The sequence below is a fragment of the Nelumbo lutea genome, chromosome 6 (assembly GCF_056320005.1).
Source record: "Nelumbo lutea isolate HS-2025 chromosome 6, American lotus-T2T, whole genome shotgun sequence".
In the NCBI taxonomy this organism is placed as follows: Eukaryota; Viridiplantae; Streptophyta; class Magnoliopsida; order Proteales; family Nelumbonaceae; genus Nelumbo; species Nelumbo lutea.
In genome coordinates this window covers 59,778,225-59,802,911 of record NC_142689.1, presented here as the reverse complement: position 1 = coordinate 59,802,911, position 24,687 = coordinate 59,778,225, and the positions used below count along the sequence as shown (strand labels likewise).

General features: G+C 36.1%; 1 protein-coding gene, 1 long non-coding RNA gene and 1 other non-coding gene across 3 annotated transcripts; 1 reads left to right on the top strand and 2 right to left on the bottom strand.

The window, feature by feature from the left end:
• Positions 1-1,251: 1,251 nt before the first annotated feature.
• On the bottom strand, positions 1,252-1,764 carry LOC148849118 (uncharacterized). Its single transcript, XM_088951390.1, has one exon. It carries the CDS (start codon positions 1,762-1,764, stop codon positions 1,252-1,254), a length of 513 nt encoding a protein of 170 aa, XP_088807516.1.
• Positions 1,400-1,506, top strand: LOC148849119 (small nucleolar RNA R71). Its single transcript, XR_016101561.1, has one exon. It is a non-coding gene; the product is annotated as a small nucleolar RNA R71 (small nucleolar RNA).
• A 13,539-nt stretch (positions 1,765-15,303) lies between the features above and the next one.
• Positions 15,304-24,382, bottom strand: LOC148849117 (uncharacterized). The gene is made up of 3 exons (XR_016100274.1): positions 23,839-24,382; positions 15,912-16,090; positions 15,304-15,800 (listed from the first exon to the last, which is right to left on the bottom strand). It is a non-coding gene; the product is annotated as an uncharacterized LOC148849117 (long non-coding RNA).
• Between the last annotated feature and the right edge of the window lie 305 nt (positions 24,383-24,687).

Sequence of the window (24,687 nt, the reverse complement as noted above, 5' to 3'; positions counted from 1 at the left end):
TACGATGGATCCTACCATTCTTTCACCGCCCTAGGATAAGAGGGACATCAAGGTCCTCTTATATGTCTAACACTATGAAATCTATGGGATAAATGAATTTGTCAACCTTAACAAGCACATCTTCTATGATTCCCCTAGGATGTTTGATGGACTTATCAGCTAATTGCAATGCAACTCTAGTGGGTTGAGGTTCACCCAATCCTAATTTCTTAAAAACTGAATAGGGCATCATATTTATAGTTGCTCTCAAATCACACAATGCCTTATTAATCTTTTAACTGCCTATAGTGCAAGGAATAGTAAAACTCCCTGGATCTTTCAGTTTCTGAGGCAGCTTGTTAAGGAGGATTGCTGAGCATTCTTCATTCAATGCAAATGTAGCCACGTTTTCCAGTTTCCTTTTTTTCACCAAGATTTCCTTAAGGATCTTTGCATAATGTGACATTTGGGCTAAGGCATCTACAAAAAGAATGTTAATATATAAACTCTTGAAAATTTCAAGGAACTTACGAATTCCTTTTCCATTTTGTGTCGCTTAAGCCTATTGGGAAATGGCACTTGTGGCTTTTGACTTGTCTCTTTCCTTGAATCCAACTGCTCTTCCTCCTTCTTTTCGGTCCCTAAGGTTGCGCCCATCTTTCCTTCTTCCTTTGCTTTCTTCTCCACCTCTTGCATCTCCTTACCACTCATCAAGGTAATGGCTTGCACTTGTTCCCTTGGATTTGCTTTTGTATTTCTGGGCAAGGTACCTTGGACTCTAGAGGATATCATTTGTGCCAATTGCCCCACTTGAGTCTCTAAATTCTGGATTGATGCCTCTTGATTCTGAAATCTCATTTTCGCACTTGATATGAACTTGGTCATCAGCTCCTCTAGATTAGATTTCTTTTCTGGCTGAGTGAAGTTTTGAGGGAAGGGTTTCCCTGCATTTTGATTTGACCAAGACAGATTGGGGTGATTCCTCCATCTGGGGTTAAAGGCACGAGGATAGTGATTGCCTTACTGCCTTTGCAAATTCCCTATGATATCTACTTGCTTAGAGAATTGCATGAATTGATTTCCAACTTGGAATTCGGTGTTGATATGACCTCCCCCACACCATTTACAGGCTATGGCTTGAACATGCATGGCTGCCAACTGCATCTCATCAATCTTCTTGCTGAGGGTGCCGATTTGTGCAGATAGTATTGTATAGGTGTCTACATTGTGAAGGCCAGGTTGTCTTCTAACTTGGGCTTTCTCGGAATGCCACTAATAATTATTTGCAGCCATTTCCTCAAGTGCATGGGTGACTTCAGGGGTCTTACTATTAATGGATCCCCCAACTGCAGCATCCATAATGGTATTGTTTGCTTCAGTCAATCCGTTGTAGAACGTCTGAACTTGGAGCCATACGGGAAGTCCATGATGAGGGACCTTCCTCAGTAATTCCTTGTAACGCTCCCATGACTCATACAATGATTCCCCGTCCTGCCGAGAGAAAGTAGTTATATCATTCCGCATCTTTGCAGTCCTGGACGGAGGAAAATACTTGGATAGGAAGTGGTTGGCCATTTCGTCCAAAGATGCGATTGATCTAGCTGGTAGAGAGTTCAGCCAAGTCTTAGCCTTGTCCTTCAATGAAAAGGAGAATAATCTGAGCCTTACAACATCGTCACTAACTCCATTATGCTTGAATATGTCACATATCTCCAAGAAATTGGCGATATGAGTGTTCGGATCTTCACTAGCCAAGCCATAGAATTGAATTGTGTTCTGGATCATCTGAATGATTGCTGGTTTGATCTCAAAGTTGTTAGCAGCTATTGCTGGTCTCACAATGCTCGAGGCTGCCCCGGTGAGGGTCGTTTGGCATAGTCCATCATAGTCCTTTGCTCGGCCATCTTTGTACTTTCAGCTTTCTCTTGCTTAGAAGCTCTAAGGTAGCGGCAGAGAGTTTGTTCAATCTCTAGATCGTAGATGATGGTCTCCTTTTCACTTCTGTGTGTTATAAACTGAACAAGTCAAAGTAATAAAGATACTAATACACACATATCATGAATATATTGTACAAAATCAGAATTAACATCCATCATGGTTCGCATAATAGAAAGAAAGAAAAATTCAACAAAGAAAAACCATTAAACCCTAATTGAATCTAGGTTACCAAATTCGCAGAATCAAAGAAGAAGACAACTTAGGATTTCTGCATCAATCTTCAATCTCCTCTTCAATTCGCATTCAGCAGCCTTGTGATCCTCCTCCTAGAACTTTCCTCTTCGCTCTTGTGTCAAGGGGTCGAACCCTAATTTTCTCTCTCTCTTTTTTCTTTTATACTTTTCTTTTCAGCCTTTTGTTTAGAGTCCTCCTTCTTTTTAATTCTACTAAAGTCAGCCGCCTTTTGGAGCCTCCCATAGGGCTGCGGTTGGGCCTCTCTCCTTGGTGGGCCAAAGTTCTCCCCTTGGTGCCATATCACCATGTATTATGTTCTCTTAACTTTAAATTGTCCCAAATTCCCAATTTCCTGAAATTCAACGATGCACCGGGGTCAAAATATCTTGTGCAACCACATACTACATCTAATGTTCTACCGGGCAACAATTCTTGACAACACATCCAAACATGTGAAAATGTGCTATATCTATCAAATACGTGTTGGGTGAAGATGTAGTAGGCAAAACAAACCTACCCTCTACCCTCTAAAGGTTACTACTAATTCATAATAATTTCCACTGACTACTTCACAAACTAGTACAAACCTACCCTCTAAAGGTTATCTATCACACTATGGGCATACAAAACTTCAATTAGGAGGGGAGAAAAAGTGAGTTCATATTCCCTAGTATCTGGACACAAGATAGTACTATCCGCTGAAATACAAATAGTTTTAGTGTGGGTAGCATATGCAATGGGAAAGAATTTCAGCATGAAGGAGATGAACCAAATGGCTTGTAACAGGCTGGACACCCTAGATGAAATAAGAGGGGAGTAGTACTCTTCATTGCAACATCACTGCATGCTAGAGTAATACTCTACATAGAACAAAAGCTTAGTTGGCAATGTATAAAATGAAACAATACATATAAGTTTGAACAAAACCACAATGTACCTTTGGAATTCATGGCCGTGAGGTCATCTTCTTCATTCTACCACCTTGGACCACAAGCTAGGTCCCTACAAAGGTTGGCTTGCTCTTGTGTAGACTTTGGCTGGGGGGGGGGGGGGGGGCGCTGATAGCACCAACTCTCTCCTCCTCACTAGAAGATGCCACTTCCACAGGGGCAGGATCAACTCCTCACGTCATGACCCATGACCACAGACACTTGGTGGGATAGGGAAGAATTAGTGCCAATTCTAATAGCTGGGGAGACGATGCTTTCTTCTTTGAAGGTTGACTCTCCACAGTGTTGGATACCTTCTTTTTCACTTGCCTCGTGTCCTGCGTCAGAGGCTTTCTCTTGGCAACCTTCCTTGGCTGTGTTGGAGCCTCTTTTCTGCCTTCCCCAACCATACTCTCTCCTTTCCTTGGCTATTCCACTTCCTCCTTGACCTGTGGTGCAGCCATGCCATGACTACGTCTTGGTGTTAGCACAATAAACTGAATCAAGGTTTGGTATTGCTACACCAATGACGCCAACTCCTCCACCTGAACAATTGAGATTTCTACGAAAACTAGCTAATGTAGGAAAACGCTTGACAAACCACATAAAGACAAAAGGGGGTGCAAATGTAGGAAAACACTTGATACCGGTCCAATATTTGATGAATGGTTTCGTCGAACCAATCACATGGATACCTAAGAAGCATAAACAAATAGGGCAACTTATACAGCCATCCAGGAGATTCCAAACTCCTTGAAAGCATCCAAAAATGTGTGGGTTCTCGGACACCAATTAGGCAAGAGGGTTTCTATATACTCCACCCCTCTCCTCTTGGCCATACCTTCGAAGCAGTCCACAACCAATAATAACCTAGCTTTCGTAATGGTATGTTTGGTTGCTGAGAAAGGAAAAGGATGGGAAGCATATTGGTGGAACATTCCACTTTTCTGGTGTTTGTTTTGCATGAAACAACACTATGATTAGAATAGAAAGGAAAGGGACGTGGAATCCGAGAAGCGAGAATGCGGAGTCACACCAAAATAGTGAGGCCTTGCTGAGAAGAGAAAATAAGTGTGTAAAGTGAGAAAATTTTATCGAAGCTATTAGAACACCAGACTTAGGTCTTCGTCCTCTGCCTACACATCCTCGAAAAGTTATTTCTCTAGCGACGTTTCCGGTGGTTTCGTGCAATGGTAAGTACAAACCCAACATCCTTTCACGTTTTACTTTTATTTTTGCAGCATTTTCATAGTGTTTCATTGATTTCTTCTCCTTTCACATCCCATCATCTTACCCCTCCAACATTGGTTTATAGATCTAGCAAGAGATATGTGTTTGTTCCAAATCTATTGTATTTCCCATGGTTTCATCAGATTAAACATGGCTTCCACTACTTTCCTCCCATTAACATCAATGTTCCAGATTTGTGTGTTATTTTTTGTTTTTTTTTTCTTGATTGTTACTTATTTGATTAAACATGTTTGTGGACATGCATCCGATTTTTATGCCGTTTTATGCGTTGTGATGCTTACTCGATTGACATGTTTGATTTTTTTTTTTTTTGGTGCATAAAAACTTGTAGATGTACATATCTATTCAACTTATTGAATCTTTGATTTCAGTTTCTATGTGTGAACGAATCTTTTGACAGGTACTTGTACATTTATCCTCTTTTCTAGGAGGACTTTAGATATTTAAATCTTTTCTTTTTAACCAGTTGAGATATCTTCTTTGCTTCTCAAGTAGATTGGTTTAGTTATTTTCTGGTCAAACATTATATGCTAATGGACATTGTGTTTATATGCTTGCATAAAAAATAATAAGATTTAATTACAACTTAGTTCAAGTGTCTCCTTATTACCAATAGAATATCCTAACTTCAAATGGTGAGAAATGAGAGCTGGTAAATGGAATATTGTCAGAAGTTGTAAAGAAAGATGGGGATAAGGATAAGAAGAAGAAAATGATTATGAGACAAAGAATACTCATAAATAGCAAAATACTCATTATGGGATAAATAATATTCGTAAATGTTGAGGATAAGGATAAGAAAAAAAGTCCATAGATATTCATATCTTCAGAATTTCTCTAATTTTGTTTTGAAAACCATTGTTTTGGTGGTTTTAAAGAGATGAATTATTGTTATTTAAAATTAAGCCAATGTCTTTTTTGTTTTTGGTTCCTCAAAACAAAATCAGAATTCAAGAATTTGTTTCACTTAGTATTGCTAATGAGGCAAACAAAATATTCATATTCGTAGGGAAAGCCTCACCAAGTCCATAGGATTTGAAAAATGAATTATATTGCAGATGTTACAAGTAACTAAATTTTTTCTTGTAGCCTAAAATTGATTCTCTATTGTTTTAAAATATCAAAGAGATTATTTTAATCTAGATCCTTTTGGCTCAGACTCAATTTGCAAGAAGAAAAGTTAACCCATTGATTTAGGAAGGGGATGGGTAGCTAGGAAATAATTGATATAAGTGCAAGTGATCTGGACAGTTGGTGCTCTGGGACCTCGTACATGCTCCTCTCACTGTAGCAAATGCTAGTCCACCTTGGTACACAACATATAACCACCAACTTGCAATAAACAAAAGGAAAACTAGATATTAGTATAATTCTTTTCATGGAGGAAGGAAAAAAACAAAGAGGATGAAATGGAATTCACATCAAATCTTCTCCGTTTTAATAGGAAAAATATAGTGAAGTAAGTCAGAAGCATTTATATAAGCTATATTTGGTGGTGAATGAGGTTAGAGCTTAGATCATCTGTACTTTACATCCATGTATTTTGAACCCAAGAAGTCAAATGGATCAAATAGTCCTCCTGTTTGAACCCAAAATATAGAATTAGGAGAGGGTGATCTTTAGACTTTATAGCCAATTAAAACTAAATATTATAACAAGATTAGATTAGAGTTTATCTGGTAGAAGCTTTTCTCATTCCACTACAGAATAATGTGAGTTGAGACTCACAATTATCATTTTTTTTATACTAATACAAGTTTCTTTTCTTAATTATAGTTGCCTTGGTTATGTTGATGGCCCAGTTTCATTAATTACCATGCTAATATGAAGTTCATTAACTCATATTGTACACTGATTTATCATTTTAATTGGTCAACTAACAATTATAGATATTATGGGTAGCACCACTTTTACAAGAAAATGTACCTTAGCTGCGTTTGTTTCCAATGCAAACGCCCTTCATCTTGCTTCATGAATGTAAAGTCGGTTCACAGCTTAATCCGTTTTTTGTACTCTTCTTGTTTGTTAGGAATTGAGGTAAATGAGTGTACAAATTTGCTGACATTTGGTTGACATCGATGCAATCTATGAGAGCATACATAAATGCGCTAACTGCCTACTCTCCACTGTGTTGAACTTTCGGTTAAATAACCATCAAACCAGCTTCGATGAAATTTGGACTGTCCATTCTAACCAAGATCACATCATAAGAGGATCGTGCACTCCTTTTCGGAACTCCACTTCTTATTCTTCTTCCTTTCTCTCTGATCAATCAATCCAGTGCTCTCTCTCTCTCTCTCTCTCTCTCTTTGAATGTTAAATAAATGGAAGCCAAGAACCCGGGACTCTAGTATTATTCCAGCCTAGGACCCGCAAAACACTGCATTTTTTTTCTTCAACGACTCAATTTGGCTTACATTTAATTGGTGCCTACCGTTTTTGTTGTTGTTGATGGCGTTTGATTAGAGCTCCACCCAGAAAGACCTCCGACAGTTAGATGTTGCTCGGACAGTCGCCAAAGAGTCACATGATGCCATTGGTTTGGCAACAGGGAGGAACGCCGAGGGATTTTTCCCTAATTCGGCTCGTGATGTTGGTAGTCCTGGGTCTAGACAACCACTGTATTATGCGGCGACGGTTCCCGATATTGGGTATGTGGGGTTAGGGTTTGCGAATCCGATGATGGCTTGGTGTTCTCGTCCGCTTGTGCTCATTGGCATCGCTAGTGGTGTGCCTGTTGGGTATACTAAATTTCCAAATGTTGGAAATCGGGTTGGAGGTAATGGGGCCGATCGGGCGAGCAATGAGGGTGGCAAAGAATCGGTGTAGGGGAAGAAAGTTAAGTTTTTGTGCAGTTTCGGAGGTAAGATTTTGTCGAGACCAAGAGATGGGATGTTGAGCTATGTCGGAGGTCAAACTAGGATAATTGGCGTGAAGAGAGATTTATGTTTTCAAGAACTACTGCAGAAGATGACTGACATCTATGGCCAATCCGTGCATATCAAAACACAAGAGGAGCTGAACATCTCACCCCCATCTCCGACCAGCGACGACCATGCCATGGTCGGAGATGGGGTGAGAAAGTTACCATTGGGGGGAACATAATGCAGCAAATCTCCTCTCCTTCGAACAACTATTTTCGTTTCATCAAACAACAGCACAAACATATACCCTATTTACATCATCAGTCAGAGAGAGCAAGTTTGCATCTAAAAAGTCGATGCAATAATGCATTCTTGAAATGAAACAAAGCTGTCAGAAAAAAACAATTTTACCCTCTTAATCGATGCAGTTATGTATGCCAAACAAACGCTCACTAACATGAATCAGAATACATAAATACCCTGGTTTGGCGTTTGTATCGCAAACAAACGCAGCCTTAGAGTTTATGATACTCATGACTAGATGAATGCAATTGCTAGCCATGACACACAACTTTATCTTGATTTTTTACCCTTCCTCTCAGCTAATGCTTCATTGACGTTTTGAGAACCTGGGTCCTAGCTTTACTTAAAACCTCCATCCCATTTTGATGGAATATGTGTTTGTGTGTTTATAGGTACTAAAATGGAAAAATATTGTGTTGTAATCAAACGGTGCCAACCAAGAACTTATTTTACATGGGCAGAGTGCAATGCCCAAATGCATAGATTTAACAGAGCAATTATTTATTTATTTTTTGCTCATATAACACCTATGAAGAAGTTGTATTTCAATTACAATGGTACCAACACAATTTAGATCCAATACCCAACACCCTATATAAAGGATACTAACTCATAGGTGAAGGCATTAAAAGAACTCCATGTGGCATGATAATGTATGACTTTGGGAGCTACTTTTGTCAACTTAAATACTATGAATATATTATATTTTCAATGTCTATGGCTTTTTTAATATTACCATGTCAGCATGCCATGTGGCAAGATTCAAATACTACTATGCCATGTCACTCCATAAATAATAAGGGTTATGTTGTGTGATTGATGAGATTAATCTCGAGATTACTAGGGAGGTCACTGATGAAGAAATTTATAGAAACCTTATAATAATTAATGACATGAAAGCCCACGGGCCGGATCGCCTCAATGCTCTCTTTTTCAAAAAAAAAAAAAAATTGGAATGTGATTGGGGACTCAATTTGTTATGCTATTAAGGCTTTCTTCCACTCAGGGAAGATGAATAGATTTCTAAATTGAACTTTCATCACCTTGATTCCCAGAACTGAGAATCCTAAAACTGTGAATAACTAGCTATTGACCAATCAGTTTGTGTAATGCAATGTTTCAAAAACCGATCTAGAGGCCAAAGTGTTTTTTCCTTTGGGTCGCCGGGTCACTAGTTCGACTGGCCAACTCAAACGGGTCACACCATGCCACATCAGCCATATGGAAATATATATATATATATATGTATGTATGTATGTATGTATGTATGTATGTATCTGTATATGTATATACATGTACATATATGTGTACAGGTATGTATAAACAAGTATTTTATCAATAAATAATATATAATTATGTTTTACATATAATATATGAAATGTCTTATATTTAATATATGTTTTTTAATTCAGTTTTAAATTTTTTATTTGTAAAAAATATTAAAAATTGTAATTTAAGGCCAAAAAAGGATTATCTTGGAAAAAATAAGGAGGCAAGGCACCTACGCATAGATCTCAAAAAGTTACCCAAAATAAAAAAATCACATCAATCGAACATTGGAGTGCAAAGTTATGGCCTATTAAAGTTTGCAAATGCAGTTAGTATACAACCCGCAGCTCGATTACTAGGTCAAATGGGTCAACGGTTCAACCATTTAGGTCAGACGATTTTTTTGACCTTTTCTGGGTTTTGTTCAAACCAGACCCGGAATCTTAACCGAGTGATGGTTTGAGTGGTTCAACTGGTTGGATCAACAACGGGTTGAATACACTAATGTAATGTGATCTACAAGATTATTTCCAAAGTCTTATTCAACAGAATAAATCATATTTAGATGAAATCATTTCCCTCATACTAGAGTGCTTTAGTCCCGAATAGACAAATCACAAACAATATTCTTATTGCTCATGAGATGATGCACTTTATGAAAAGAAAAAGGTAAAACAGGGATTATAACCTATAAAATTGATATGGGAAAAGCCTATCATCGTTTGCAATGGAATTTCATAGAGATAGTTTTAGTTAAATTTGGCTTTCATAAACAATGGGTGACTTGGGTTATGGAATGCATTAGATTCGTTTCCTTCCAACCATTCATTAATGGATCTCTGCTCAAAATTATTAAAGCTTCTAGAGGTATTAGAAAGGGAGATCCCTTATCTCTCTACATCTTTATCCTTTGTGCTGAAGCCCTTGCTTGTAATCTTGAAAAGGAAGCTAATTATGGAGATAAACTTATTAGGTGTAGAATTTCGAAGGATAGTCCACCAATCCCTATCCTCTAGTTTGTTGATGATTACATTATTTTTGCAAGAACCTCAATTAATGCATGCTTAAAAATTAAAGAAATTATGGATAAGTTTGCATTGGCTTCTGGTCAATCTCCAAATTTTACTAAATCAGCCATTAGCTTTTCTAAAAATATCCCCCTCAAACTATAAAAATTATGGCAACTGTGGACACTTCATTTTTGCACCCTTCAATTTTTTTTTTATAGTACTTCGAGATTCAAGCATGCTTCAGCTAACCTCCCAATCGATCTAGGGGCATTTTTGAAATTTTACAAAAGTTGGGGCATCTATGACCATAGATACATAGATCCCAAAACCCTAAATTAGAGGACACCAAGATCACTCGAATTTGACACCATTTACCCCTTCATCCAACAACCCGAAGACGGAATCGATTCCGGTCATCCAATCAGTCATTTTGATCATAAACCTAATCTCATGTCAAATTAGAAATCCAAAATTGGAACTGATTTCGATCGTCCGATCAGAGTCATTTTGATCCTGAACCTCATTTCACGTCAAATCAAAAATCCAAAAGCATAGGTACAGAGAGCCCAAAAATCTAAATCCAATAACACCAAGATCACCTAAATCCAACACTATTAATACCTTCATCTCAAGACCCGAAGCTAGAACTGATTCCGATCATCTAATCAAGATCATTTTTTATCTTGAATCATATCACATATGAAATTTGAAATCCAACCTTGTAGATGAATAGAACTCAAAATTTTGAGTCCAACGGTATTAAGATTGTCCAATTTTGACACTATTAACCCCTCCATCTTGAGACCTGAAGCTAGACTCGATCTGAGCCTTTTGTCTAGAATCCTCTTCACACTAACTTCAAACCTAGGGCATCCCACAATTAAACCTTTCTCCCACTTCTAGAATCATGTTAAAATCTAAATTTTAACCAGCTAAGATCCTCCGATAAATTGGTAAAATCTTACATTCATTGTCTTGATTGATTGAGAGGATATCTATCAAAGCTGTCTTAATAGTCCATTCTCTCAATCAATCTCCCTCTAAAAATCCTTTAAACATCATCAATTGATCTCTTATCTCAGTCCTCCATTCCCCTCTTAAAAATTCTATAAATAATCCCCTTTCTCACACTCAAGACACAAAATCTAGCTTAGGGAGAGAAGTCTACCTCCATTATCTTAGAGAATACCCCTCTTCATGTCCCAAAGCCTCCCCACTCACTCTCCAACGTTCCTACAATCTCCCCATATCAGTTTGAAGCCAAAAAAGAAGTCATGCCTCTATTCAAGAAGGAAAACTTGAAGCTCTCTTGAAGCAACAACAGTGCAGCAGAAAAGTGATCATCATTCAACATGTTTTCCAAAACTTGGGCCACATATCACACCCAAGAACGGTCCAAGAATGGTTGAAGAGCCTTTCCGAGTATTGTAGTAAGGGCGAAGACGTTAAACTCATTCTCTTATATCTCTTATTGCATGAATGGGCTTGTACACGGCCCTCCTTTCTTTTTACCACCCAAGTAGGTATTCTTTATTGATTATAGGATCTGTTATGTCTTAATATTAGAAGTAGAGTCCTTTTTTCTTACAATCATGCATGGTGTTTTCTAGTTTCTATTTTGTTTTTGTTTTATTTTATTTTTTTGCTTTGTCATTTCTCCTTTCTTAAGTAATCAAGCAGCTGAATAGTTGATTGTTGTACTTTCTTATTTCATACAGACAAACCTCGGTTTCTAGTTATAGTTTATTCATTTCTTGTCTCCAATATATGTTAGCCATTAGTTTGTTTAGTGCTACGACTTCTTTTTAATTCTTTGTTGTTTCTTTGTTTCAGTAAATATTAGTAAGTGCTAGTGTCTTAACGCATTTCAATCTTTAGTTCATTAAAAGTGCTTCAATTGGTCTATAGCTATGTCTTTATTTTTTTTTAACTATCCCTTTTAGCGTAAAAGTTTTTGTTTTTGTCTCTCATTTAGATTAGCATGTGTATTCTATGGTATAGCCATAGGGATCCTCATCACTTCCACCTATCTCTTATTGTCTTATGTGCTTAAATAGGTTTCCATCCCGTTAATTTAATTAGGACAGCCCTCATACAACATTTAATATCCATTTTTTTTAGTTCACTTGTTCAGCTTCTCTTGGTTTAATTTCCTTTCATGCACATCAATTTAGTTAGCACCATTAGAATTTTTAGGTTACAACCTTCATTACTTTATTGTTTAAATCACCTGAATGGCATAGATGATCTGTCTTAGTTAGTTCATTACTTCCTTTTCATCCTCTTGTTATTTTCATAAAACATTATCTTAGTTTACATTCATTTACTCTCTCTTTATCTAGCGTAACCCCTTTTTAGGTAGCTTGTCTTCCCTTGCATATTTTAATTAAAATTGAATAGTTAGATTCTTGCTCATCACTTAGCTAGGTTTATTTTATTTAGTCTGTCAATTATCTCTTTTGCATAAATATTCATTCACACCATTTAGATTCTAGACAATCATTTAATTATTTGTTGCAATTGTTAGCTTGCCTTAAAGTTAGTTTCTCGTTCAATTTTGTTTAACTTTGTGTTTCCCGCTTATTTAATTTACCATGTTTAGTGAATGTGTATTAGTTTCGGTAAACTAAAAGGAGGCCCCAGAATTACTAAATCATCCTTGGAAATTTGGTAAAGTAGAAGTCAGTTTAACGGCGGGGTGCATGTGGGGTGCCTAACACTTTCCCACACTTTACCTTTGTTCCCAGACCCTAAGAATCTCATCCCCACTGGAAACGAGTCACCAAGAAAATCAAAATGTTTTTTTTTTTTTGTTTTTAAATCCCAGATTTTCTGAAATTCCCATTTCCGAAAAATTCAAGTGGAAACTCCACATTCCATCCATAATCAATTATCCATCCATTGATGGGAGGGTCTCTAAGGATTTATTTAAAACTCTCATTGGTAAAGTTTCTAATAAACTTATGGAGTGGAAGAAAAATTCCCTATCACTAGTGGGGAAGCTTACTTTGGTTAACCTGGCTATAGGCATGATCCCCTAGTTTGTTATTAGATCTTTTAAATTCCCCAACACTGTTATTGGAAACATTGAGAAAATTCAGAGAAATTTTATTTGGTCTAGTTCCAATGGGAGAAAGCCTATTTACCTCTTAAACTGGAAAAGAGTTTGTACCCCAAATGCATGGGGTGGAATCTCAAATGGGTTAATAAAGTTTTTCTAGCTAAACTTCGCTGGAAAATTCTGATAGATAAAAACAATTTGTGGGTTAAAGTGGTTACAACCATATACTTGAGAAAGAAAATTTTGTGGGAGGTCTCTCCAAATAAAAGTATCTGGTGGGCTTGGAGAGGCATTCTTCTGGCCCGAGACCTCATTAAGCGGGGTGTGGGGTGGCAATGATGAAAGTATTAACTTAATGATACTTGGACCTGGAATTCCCTTCTTATTGATGAAATTAATCTTGGTAGTAATGTAGTATAGAAAATAATGAGATGAAGGTTGCCAATGTTTGACAAAGGCAGGAATATTTGGAATGAGATCTTATTATATTGTTGGTTCCTGATTCGGCTTGGCATAGAATTAAACATATATTGATTCCTTCCGTTGTACGTAGAGGAGGATAAGATTTTGTGGAGATTTTCTCTTGATGACTATTTGTTGACCAAATCTGCTTATAAAGAGAAATGCCAATTCAATGGAGGTACTGGCATTGGAAATAAAATGCTAAATAAAATTTGGAGATTGTGCATTCCCCCCAGAATTAAAGTTTTTCTTTTTATGGTCCTCAGTGATAAACTACCTACGAAAAATAATCTTATTCTTAAAGGGGTTTAGTATCGATGGTGCTTGTTATCACTATAGGGATGAAGAAGACTTAAATCATCTATTTTTAAACTATAGATACTCTAAATAAATTTGGATGGGTGCAAACCCGGACTTTTCAGTTCCAGTATTGAGGATGCTTTTGATTAGGGGTGATCATTTTAGTTCAGTTAGAAAATTTTGGGTTTGGGTTTGGGTTTTGTGTTCAGGCTTGACCTGGGCCTAGGCCCACATTAGGCCGCAAATTTTAGGTCCGGGTTTGGGCTTAATACTTTAAGCTTAGGAAGTTCAGTCCGGGCCTGGCCCAGTCTGCATATATTTAAACTTACACATTTTTGTGTATAATGTGTACATGTTATTTTACATTATATTATATATTTTATATATAAATATTATAACATTACATGTATAATTTATATTATATATAATAATTTATATTATATAATATATAAAATAAGTTTATATGCATATTATCTTATTTAATATAAAATATGATAGACATGTAATGTTTTATATATAAAAGACATTGGCCTAGAATCAAGTCCGGCCCAGCCTGGGCCCGTATAGGCCTGAAATAGGGTTTATATTCTAGGCCCAAAACCCCAGGCCAGGCCAGGCCCGGGCCTAAATTATAGCCCTTATCATAAGTGCAAAGCCCGATTCGGGTCCATGATCACCCCTACTCTTGACCCTCTAGGCAAACAAAAATTTGAAATTCTCTGGTGGTATATATGGAAGAATAAAAATAATCTTCTGTTATCTTAATGATGAATCGATTAAACCCCATAAAGGGTGGAGAACTATTGTGTGGAAAGCCCCAAAAAAGAGGCCATTAAAATCAACTTCAATGCCTCATGTATCTCGGAAGGTTGGTGCTCCTTTTCTTGTATTGCTAGAGATCAGTGTGGGTTGGTGCATGACCTGAAGGTGAATTGCACCGGTTTTGCCTCCGTCAACATTGCTAAAGCTTGGGTGGCTTGGGAAGAGCTGAATATTGCCATCAACTTCAAGGATTCCCCATTATTGAAGGAGATTTGAAGCTCATCATCGATTGGCTAAAGAAAACAGTGGATCCGTCGTGCAGATTAAGTAACATCATTGCTGAGTGTGTGCTCTTGAGTTCCTAGTTCGACTATGTTTTTGTGATCTTTGGGGATGTGCTACCACCAAGCGTGTTTAGCACCTTTCAGTTTAATCAAAAAGAAAAAGTTGTTACACTGCTTAGTGAACCACTCCCCTGCTTAGTGACATGGGCCCACATGTCACTAATAATAATAATAATAATAATAATAATAATAATAATAATAATAATAATAATAATTTCACAGAATTATTTTAATAAAGTACTTTTGTAAAATTACTTTTAGAAAGTACTTTTAGAAAATTACTATAAAACGTACTTCATTGAATTAGTTTCATAAAAAGTAATTTTCCAAAGTACTTCAAAAAAGTAATTTCACAAAAGTACTTCTTTAAAAGTACTTTTATGAAATTACTTTTAAAAATACTTTTAATTGTAAGTACTTCCCAAGAGTAATTTCACAAAACACTTTTACGAAAATACAATCAATAAGTACTTACATAAAATTACTCTCAAAAAGTAATTTTCAAAAAGCTACTTTCAAAAAAGTACTTTTACAAAAGTACTTTCAAAGCTGTAAATCTACAAAATATAATTGCAAAATCAATGAAACATGAGGAAAATAACTAAAACATATTTCCCAATATAAAGCATTCCAATAACATAATACTACGGATGTTTGTTGTCAATTTCATAAAATTGTATCTTACTTAGACATGTACATCTCACCCAATGTAACTGATAAAGGGTGATTTGGCACAACCTAACAAGAAGGGGACACGTAGGCACAATCTGATTGAAGGATGACAACTCAGCTAGGCAAGCTCAATTCGTAACATTGATAGTTTGGGTACCCAGCCACCTCGGCCCAAAATCCGCCTTGCGTAGAGGCACCTCGACATACGATCCAATTCGGGACTAAAGAATCGAAATTCCAACTTGGAGCTAAAAAGCCAAAGCGTCGTATAACCAATTCCAATGGTCTCCCCAACAGATCCCGAATCTCTTGGGGTCATGATGAGCCAACAGATCCTGAATCTCCCGAGATCACGATAAGAACTCATCCCGGTCCCGCCTGAATCGGAGGTAAACGGTAAGCCTCATCCACATACTGCTATCCTTCAAAAACGGAACCAACATTATCTCTACAGCCCAGAGAACTCAGAGCTCTTTCGTAAAACCCACGGCTACTATAGTATATAAAGACTCAAAACCTCAAAGCAAAGATACCTGTGATTACTCTACTCACTAGTACTCAAGCTCTCAAGCATTCAGCTCGCATTCACAGCATAATTACTGACTTAAGCATTGGAGCAACCTCGTCGGATTAGCTACCTCGGGTTCTCTGATACATTGTTTTGCAGATCGAACCAGCTCGTCGTCCATCTAGAGTTCGAATCGCCCTCCAGCTAGGAGTATCCAAATCGCACACCATCAGTAACCAATTAGCATAACACACATAGATGCCCAATACAAAATGGTTAATTTGGACATAAATTTGTCTACGAAAAGTGGCTCATTTGGAGATACATTTAGCTTGAATCACCAAAAATGATACTCTGCTTCCTCGCATGTTTTGTATGAGTAAAAAATTACACCATTGTATCGATTAACCTATATGTACATTGCACTCAGCCTAGGTATTGTACTAAGACCAACAAACACTACAAAATACTTTCTACCAACCATTAAACACCTGTAGTGAGGTAAAATATATCATTATCAATTAAATAAACACAATATTAAAATCATTCCAATAGTGTACCTACCTATGTTCCATAAAACACAAAACCTAGTCAATGTATAGTGAATAGAAAAAAATATAGACAAAGATCATGTTTAACAATCAATGGGTATTTCTTGTGTAAATGTACATTATGTTGACCTTCACCTCCTTGATGGTAGTTGAGCATTATCAACATATAATGCATCTACAATTTGATGCCTAAGCATTTGCATTTCTTGTTATTGAGCCACACTAGCAATTGGAACCTCCTTGCAATCTTCCACACTTGTTCTAGAAGGAGATAATACCTTAAACTCTTCATCATTTTTGAACTCATAAAATAGAGAGTTGGTGTTCTAGTTGTTATTAATGAAGTTGTATGTATTTCCATCCAAGCCTTAATTATCAATTGTTATGTCTTCAATGAATAGCATGGCATATACTCTTCAAACTAGGAAACCAAGCCTTTAGCACACCAAAACACCATTCAATGACACTCCTAACTAAGGTATAAGCATTGTTAAAGTACTCTTTTTTAGTTGTGGTCCATCCACCCTTCAAAAATTAGGCAAGTGATATTGTGTATTATCATATGGTGCCATGTAGCCAATTATATTGGGGTAGGCAGAATCCACAACGTAGTACTTGCTTGAGCATTCAAATTATAAATTAGTTTTACACATGAATCCACATTCAAATTATAAATTAGTTTTGCAAGGCCCCATCTTGTGATGGTACGGTGTTTACATATCAGTAGAGATGCACACAGACATGTGTGTCCCATTGATGGTTCCTATACCATTTATAAAATAAACATTCAATTTTATATACCTACTAGCAGGACCCATGCAATGCACAAGATTTGTCAAAGAAAAGTGAAAATGGAAACTAATAACTATTATAAGAAACATGCAATGTTATTTAAAATAATTAATTTTTATTCTAGTAATTTGTTACAAAAATAATTTAGTAATTTAGTAATTTTGATTAATTATATTATTAAGTTTTAACAAAAATAATAAATTGTTACTAATTATTTAATAAAATAAGAGAAATTTTCCGATAGGTATCCTGTACTTTAAATCGAGTACCAACTTAGTACTGAACTTTAAAACACTACATCTAGTACCCCAACTTTCAAAATGCAACAATCTGATACCTGCCGTTAATGAATCGTTAAATGGCACATGAAAAAGATTGAAGTATCATCTAATTTTCTTTATCAACCTATCCGCTAAAATCAAAATCAACCCTATGAAGATCATATTCACACTATCACAGAGAACTTGGTGAAGGTAAGAACGTCTTCCAGTCAGTATACAGAACAAAGATTGCCGGCCAGTGCCGTCTGATCACTGCAATGGTGTAAGAATCTATTACTCCATGGCCTCTGCGCTTGTTAGCAAATCAGACATGGAGACATGGAGAATTCCCCTCCACTGTCAAACCCTGCAATAAATCTTCTGAAAAAAAAAAAAACAGAAAAAAAGTGGACATCTGGACTTGAGTAGCACGGCACAACAAACCCAATACGCAGAGGTTCCAATTTCCTAAATGGAACGAGCTGTTTCCTGAATTGGGTTTCTGTGGATTTGGACAGAGGAGTAGCTTTGGTGCTCAAATGTGGTAAAAATCAGAAAGTAGTGTACATGGATGGGAGGGACAGAGGGAAAAGTTGGGTTAGGGGCGTCTTCTACTTCTAGCTAGTAGTCCTAATACTTCCATAAGAATGGCTCCTCCATTTGGAATCCGAAGTCGGCTTCTCCCGGTGAAAGCAAAGGCGAACAGAAGCGAAACATGTCGATTTGATTGCTGCTGAGGTCCAGGAATAGGTCGGGCAGGTTGAAGAACAGGCTGTCCTCTTCATCTGTGGACAGAGAAACTGAGAATTTTTGGGTGTCTTCGGACATGGTGGTGAGAGATGGGTAGTGAATGATTGGAAGAAACTCCGGTTCCGGTTCGCTAGGCCTGCCTTAGGCGTCGGCTTCATGAGATGGTTGCTCGCCGAAATTGAGTTGGCACATCCAATCTGTCAGTGGGTGGGGTTAACTGATATATAAATCCATAAATTGATAAATTGAAAATGGGGTTTTAACTTTGAAGCAGTCCACTCTCCGCTTCGGGTTAAGTTTGAATTGAGAGAGAGCGAGGGTTAACAGATGGAGAGGATTAATGGGGCTGCTCAAATCAGATGTCAAAGAGTCTTGTGCAATTGAGCCAGATGTCAGGTCTGCCTCTCTACCTTCTAGCCCCTTACCCCAATTAATAAATTGAAATGGGGTTTTAACTTTGAAGCAGTCCTCTATACCGTCATTCTCCGTTGTTTTTTAACAGTACTTGCAATGTGTTTTTTAATGAACACAGTACTTAGCACAGAAGTTGGTACATTCGGCTTCTTGGGCTTTCCTTGATCCTTTCTGTGTTGCTGCTGTTAGAATTCTTTTGGGTGTGGTCGAATTCTATGAAGGTATTTGCGATTGTAGAAGAAGAAGAGAAAGAAGAAAAGGTGGTGCAGGAGGTAGAAGAAGAAGAGGAGCAGAACCGGACTCTGATAGAAGTTTGGGTTTTTCCCTTCGTTTATTTTGGGCTCTTGGAGGATTGCGAGCGACGAATAGATTGGGTTTTCGTCTGGACTGTTGAGAGTTTGGGATCTGTGTTTTATTTTCGTGAAAAAGAAGATAATGAATAGTATTTTATTTTAAGGGTAATTTTGATATTTTCTAAAATATTAAATCACACACAAGATCACATGATATACATAACTGATGCTAGGTACTAAATTTCGTGTTTCAAAAGTTTGGGTACTAGATTGTTGCTTTTTAGAGTTGGGGTACTAAATTGGCACTATGCTTAAAGTACAGGGTACCTATCTGGAATTTTCCCATAAAATATTTGTCTTCTATATTATCCATTAGTGTTTTATTTTATTTATTTTACTTTATTGATGATTAAATGTTATAAGTGTTTTGTAAATGTTACTTAAATATTAATAAATATAAAATTAAGTTATAGTCATATTTAAATTAATCTAAGATTGAGCTCAAGGTTTAAGACTTCAAGCTTTAGTTGATCCTCAACTTAACCCACCCCTGTAAGTTTCACTCCTAAGAGTAATGTGACATTCATATTTAGGCTGAACCAAATTGAGCATAACACGTGCACACATTATTTTTAGGTTTTTAACTATTTTTACATAAAAATTATTAATATTGAACCTGAAGGAGCTATGGGGATGGGCTACCCCATTGTTTAGCCTAATGAACCAAAAATATAAAAGATCCCATGCATGCAATATTTTAATAGTGTATTAACAATTTTATAGGTTGCCTAGCACATCATGGCCCACACCCCAAGTGTAATAATATTTGTCTAGGGACATGCTTGCCTGTGTTAATTGTAAAACTATGATGTTTTTATAAATTAATTTGTTTATTTAATTTTAGTTTATTATATAAATAGATAAGATATACCTATATATTTGTATAAAATTTGTTACCTAAATATATTGTATATAGCTTCTAAGTTGAGCTTAGGGGTTAGCTTAGTCCTTGCCTGCCAGGGTTGTCAATGGACTATGAAAATCCAATAGACGATTTGACTCAAAATTTGATTATCCTGGACTTAGATGTTAGAACTTGCATCGAATTAATAGTTGGATTGTATTGTGGATTTCAACCCATCCAATCCAACTAAAGTGAAAATCCAATAGTCGGATTTATACATTTATTATACATATATATTTTAAAAATATTTTTTAACTTTTTTATTTTTTTATCATTTTAAACATAATAAGGTGGTTGCAAATTAAATCCAAATATGATCCAAAATCCGACATAATAATCAAATGTGAATGCAAATCTAAAGATTTCATAATCGAATGTGGATGTGGATGCAACTAGATCTAATCTGAATCCAATATGTTTATCGTCCTATTGTTTGCATTATGTGTGGAGTTGGTTAGATCTTAGTTAGATGAAGCTTGGAAGACAATAATTTCTTTAGCTCAAAAATTTGTAGGTCTATTTGAGTTTAGACTAAGTTAAAAATAACCCTATGTAGGAGTCTTATGACATTTATAATTAGGTCATTATTAGTTTTATTATTTTAATTAATTTTTATAATTTTTATATGGAATGCAACGTGTTTGCTTTATTGTATTTAATAATTTTTTACTTTTTTATTATTTTAATTACCATATCAGTATTATTTATTTTTAAATAGAATTCAAATGTATTTTAATTTTTAATTTATGAGCTACTATTTTTACTAATTTCTTAATTTTTAATAGTTGCTAGATAAAAACATTGTAAAATTTAATATTTTTTATTAATTTTAGTTATTTGGTTTCGAATTATATATTTTGTGAAAATTAACTAATTAATAGGATTTGGATATGAATAGGGATGGCAATGTTCCCCATCCCATCAGGAACTCAGCTTCCTCCACCCCATCTTAGGTTGGGGATGGAGATTATCTTGGTGGAGACGAGGATTAATATTGATACACAACTGAGGATGGAGGCGAAGATGGGGGAGTGAATTCTTCATGCACTAACCCCGATTATAGATATAATTAAAATATTTTTATATTTTAAAAAAATCCTTATTTTAAGAATCTATTTTTTAAAAATAGTTTTAACTTAAAAATTTTGGGGAGTTAGGTTCCTTGATGAAGTACCCATCTCTATTAGGAATAAGGGGTGGAGGGTCATTTTTATCCTTAGTAGGGATCACGGTTAGGGATGGAGAATATGGTCTTTGCCCCATTTTCATTTCAAGATATGAAAGAGATAAATGGAATTTGGATGAGAATAAAAATTCTCTTTCTCTCTCTTTCATTGGTATACAATAGGCTAATAATGGAAGAGGCCTATAGGATTTCTCTCTCACTATTTTTTTGATGTAATTATTTATGAGCAAGGTGCCAATCAGCTGTTTGGTAAGGTCTCCTGTTGGTCGTAGCGGAGACACGGGATTGAATCTTGCCTATACTTGGGTTGGGGGATGCACTAGTCCCCGTTGTGTAGCCCTTAAAGTAAAAAATTATTTAAGATATTTTAATTAACTAATTTTTAAATTGTTCTTTGTTTATGGGCTAGGTGGACTCAAGCCTAGGGTAGATTAAAAATCAACCCTAAGAAAAATGAAAAATAAAAGAGTAAATAAATTTTAAGAAATTTATTAGAGTAAATGAGAGGAGAGAGAATTAGTGGAGTGAGTTATTTGGAGAGAGAGAGAGAGAAAGAGAGAGTTAATGGAATGATTAATAAGGAGTTAATCAGAAAGAGAAGAGAGAATTAATGATGAATTAATTAGGAGAGATGAAAGTATTAAAAACTTAAAATTGATTGGTTACTCAACTAATTTTATCCAATTTTGAAAATAAAAATTCTAGAAAGACTAGAAAATAGATAAATGGCAAGGGAGGAATAGAGGAAGTAGAGGCATGCTGAATGGCATGTATTGTTTTATTGTTAAATAAAAACATAGTGTGTACAGGTTACCTTAAAAGTAGGGCTAGTATTTTGGATTGTGTTTGATGTGTGGGTGAATAGTGTTGAAGTTAAAACTTAGAAGGACTTATGTTAGTCAACAAAAGTTTAATTACTTCCATCAACACGTTATTTGATTACTCTCATTATGTACAATAATACGAAGGAAAATGACTAATTGTTGTTCAATTGTAACATCTCGGCTATCTTCGAGGAGGCCACATTCCTTCAAAGTATTGTGCAGTCCATGGTGTATTTAGATTTCTTGTGAACCAGATATGTTGTCTCACCATCCCCTTATCAGTATCTGTTGTCTAATCACATAACATACCCATGTCGGTTCCTGTCTCTCTATATCTGATACCAAGTCACTCTCCCTTTCAATGTTCCTATCGGTATCCATCATTAACACTATATTGCAAATTAATACAAAAAATAAAATATAGATGAAAAGTAAAGCACACCATGCATTAATTGGTAATATCAATAGTGCATTAATCAACATCAGTTCCAAACTAAAATAATCAAAATAAGACCAAAGATGTTCAAGGAGAAAAATAAGAAATTAAACATCATTTGAGTTTTCAACAATTATTCCAATAATTATATATCCGATTTGACCTATGGAAGAATATGCAAGCATACGTTTTGAGTAATAGCAATGAGATTCCCCGATATGATGCTAAAAATAGCTAGGATTTTCAGAAGAAGATGCCATTCGTTTGATGAAAAATAAAAAAGAATATCGAAAATTCAAATGGCTAGGATTCCCCTCTTCCATTCCAAGGATTTCATTTTAGCAGCCTCATGCACTGTTCTATAGAGACCAGCCTTTGGAATTTCTTTCATTTCTCTGGCAACCCTCTGAGTAGCCATAATTTCAAATGAAAATGCAATTCTCTCCAGGTTTCTTCCAATCTGTGCACCCCTATGATCCTTTGCTTCTTAGAAGAGGCGCTACTCTCACCTGAGTCTTTAGGAAGGTTCCTACTCAAGTGAGTAGGAGTTGGTTGGAGGCCTCCACTTTGTGTATGTGATTCATTAAAAAATGAATCATCCATTTGGTCACCATTCAAAGATTGATGAGTTAAAGGCCCCACCTCCGGTATAGTACACCAGGTGACCAATTGTAGTCACCATAAGCAACCATACCACCAAATATGATGCAAGTCTACCACATGGGGAGACCTTGTACCTAAACTACGACGCATCAAAACATGTCTATATGACATAATGACATCATTATTTAGGGTTTTACCTAAAATAAAATATATTATTGTTAATTTATGACTTTTAAAGTAAACATTTATTATACCTTCAAATAATCATCTCGACTAATGAATATTTCGTTTATAGAGGCCCAACCCAAATTGGTGCATATAAATTTATGAAATATCTTCCACTCATTTTTTACTATATCTAATTGATTTTTCATTTGTTTTTGGGAATAGTTTTTCCCTGTTATCTGCATCATAAATGACCAGTCTTGCCTATTCATGGTAGTATTGATCCTATAGCTAGTCAGTACCTGTTTTAAACACAGATCTACTCAAACATGGTAAGTCATCGCACTAAAAGTAAAAGCTGGACTTGTAGGGCAAAGAAATAAATGAGTTGCATTAAGTAGTTTTTTGCCATCAATCCCTATTTTAATTAAATGAAAGGTGAAAGTGCAACTCTTAAGCTCTATCTCTATTCAATAATAAATATTTTGCAATGCATTTCTAAACATACATTTTTAAAGTCAAGATAAATTTCAAAAACATAATGAAGGCAAGCATATCTAAAACATGGCTTCATGAAAGCAAGATACTAACATATACAGGGGTTCTAGAATCCACATTTACTATTATGGGTTAAACAACCTTAATTAACCAAATAAATAAGCACATGTATTCAATTCACACAAGCATCAGTAGACAGAAATTCAAATTGAGTACCAGGAATGAAGCTTCGATTGAACTCTCTGTCTTCACCGCAAACTCTCTGGCTTTAATTCTTCAAAACGGTGCGTATTCGATTGAACTCTCTGTGTACACTACAAACTCTCTGGCTTCAAATCTTCAAAACGGTGGGGTATTCAGAAGTTCATTGCTTCAAATTGACCTCTTTGAATCGGTCAAGTATTCAAATCGACCTCTCTATTCGTGGCTTCGATCAAATCGACCACTTTCAATCAGTCCAGAATTCAAATCAACCTCTATGTTCAGGGTTTCAACTATTCCTCTCTTCACAATTCTCCGAATCGCTTCACAGTTCTAGCATTGAGAATGAAGGACACGAAGTAGTTCTCTGATTCGGTTAAGATTGGAGGATATATAGGCTCGAAGAAGCAAGAAGATAATGGCATGAGATTAGGGATTTAGTTCTCTGAATTGGTGGAGGAATTGAAGAAAGATGTATATTCTCAAAGAAACCAAGAAGGTAATGGCATTGAGATTCATGGAACCCAAGATTTTTTCAGCGAGGGATTCGTCGTTTGGCATTAACGACCCCTCTCTTGGCGCAACTTAACTGTTTTGGCGGGACCCCTAAAAATTATATCTCAATTGCTATTATTTTTAATTTTATTTGCCAATAAAAAATGCCGGGATGCGTGGTGTGTTACATGATCCCTGTTTTAATTAAAATTTGACTGCCAGCTCCTAAAAGGGTCGTTTTTTGTTCGAATTTGCTTATCTTTTCCAACATTAGATAAGGCCGCCGGAAGAAAACCACCGGCCTAAGCCGTTTTTCTTGTAGTGGGAGCTTCCCCCACTTTTCCCTTGACTATTAACCATTACCAACAA

What these genes read in the sequence shown, in the direction of transcription:
- LOC148849118 (XM_088951390.1), bottom strand. Translation starts at nt 1,764, where the DNA reads ATGATCCAGAACACAATTCAATTCTATGGCTTGGCTAGTGAAGATCCG.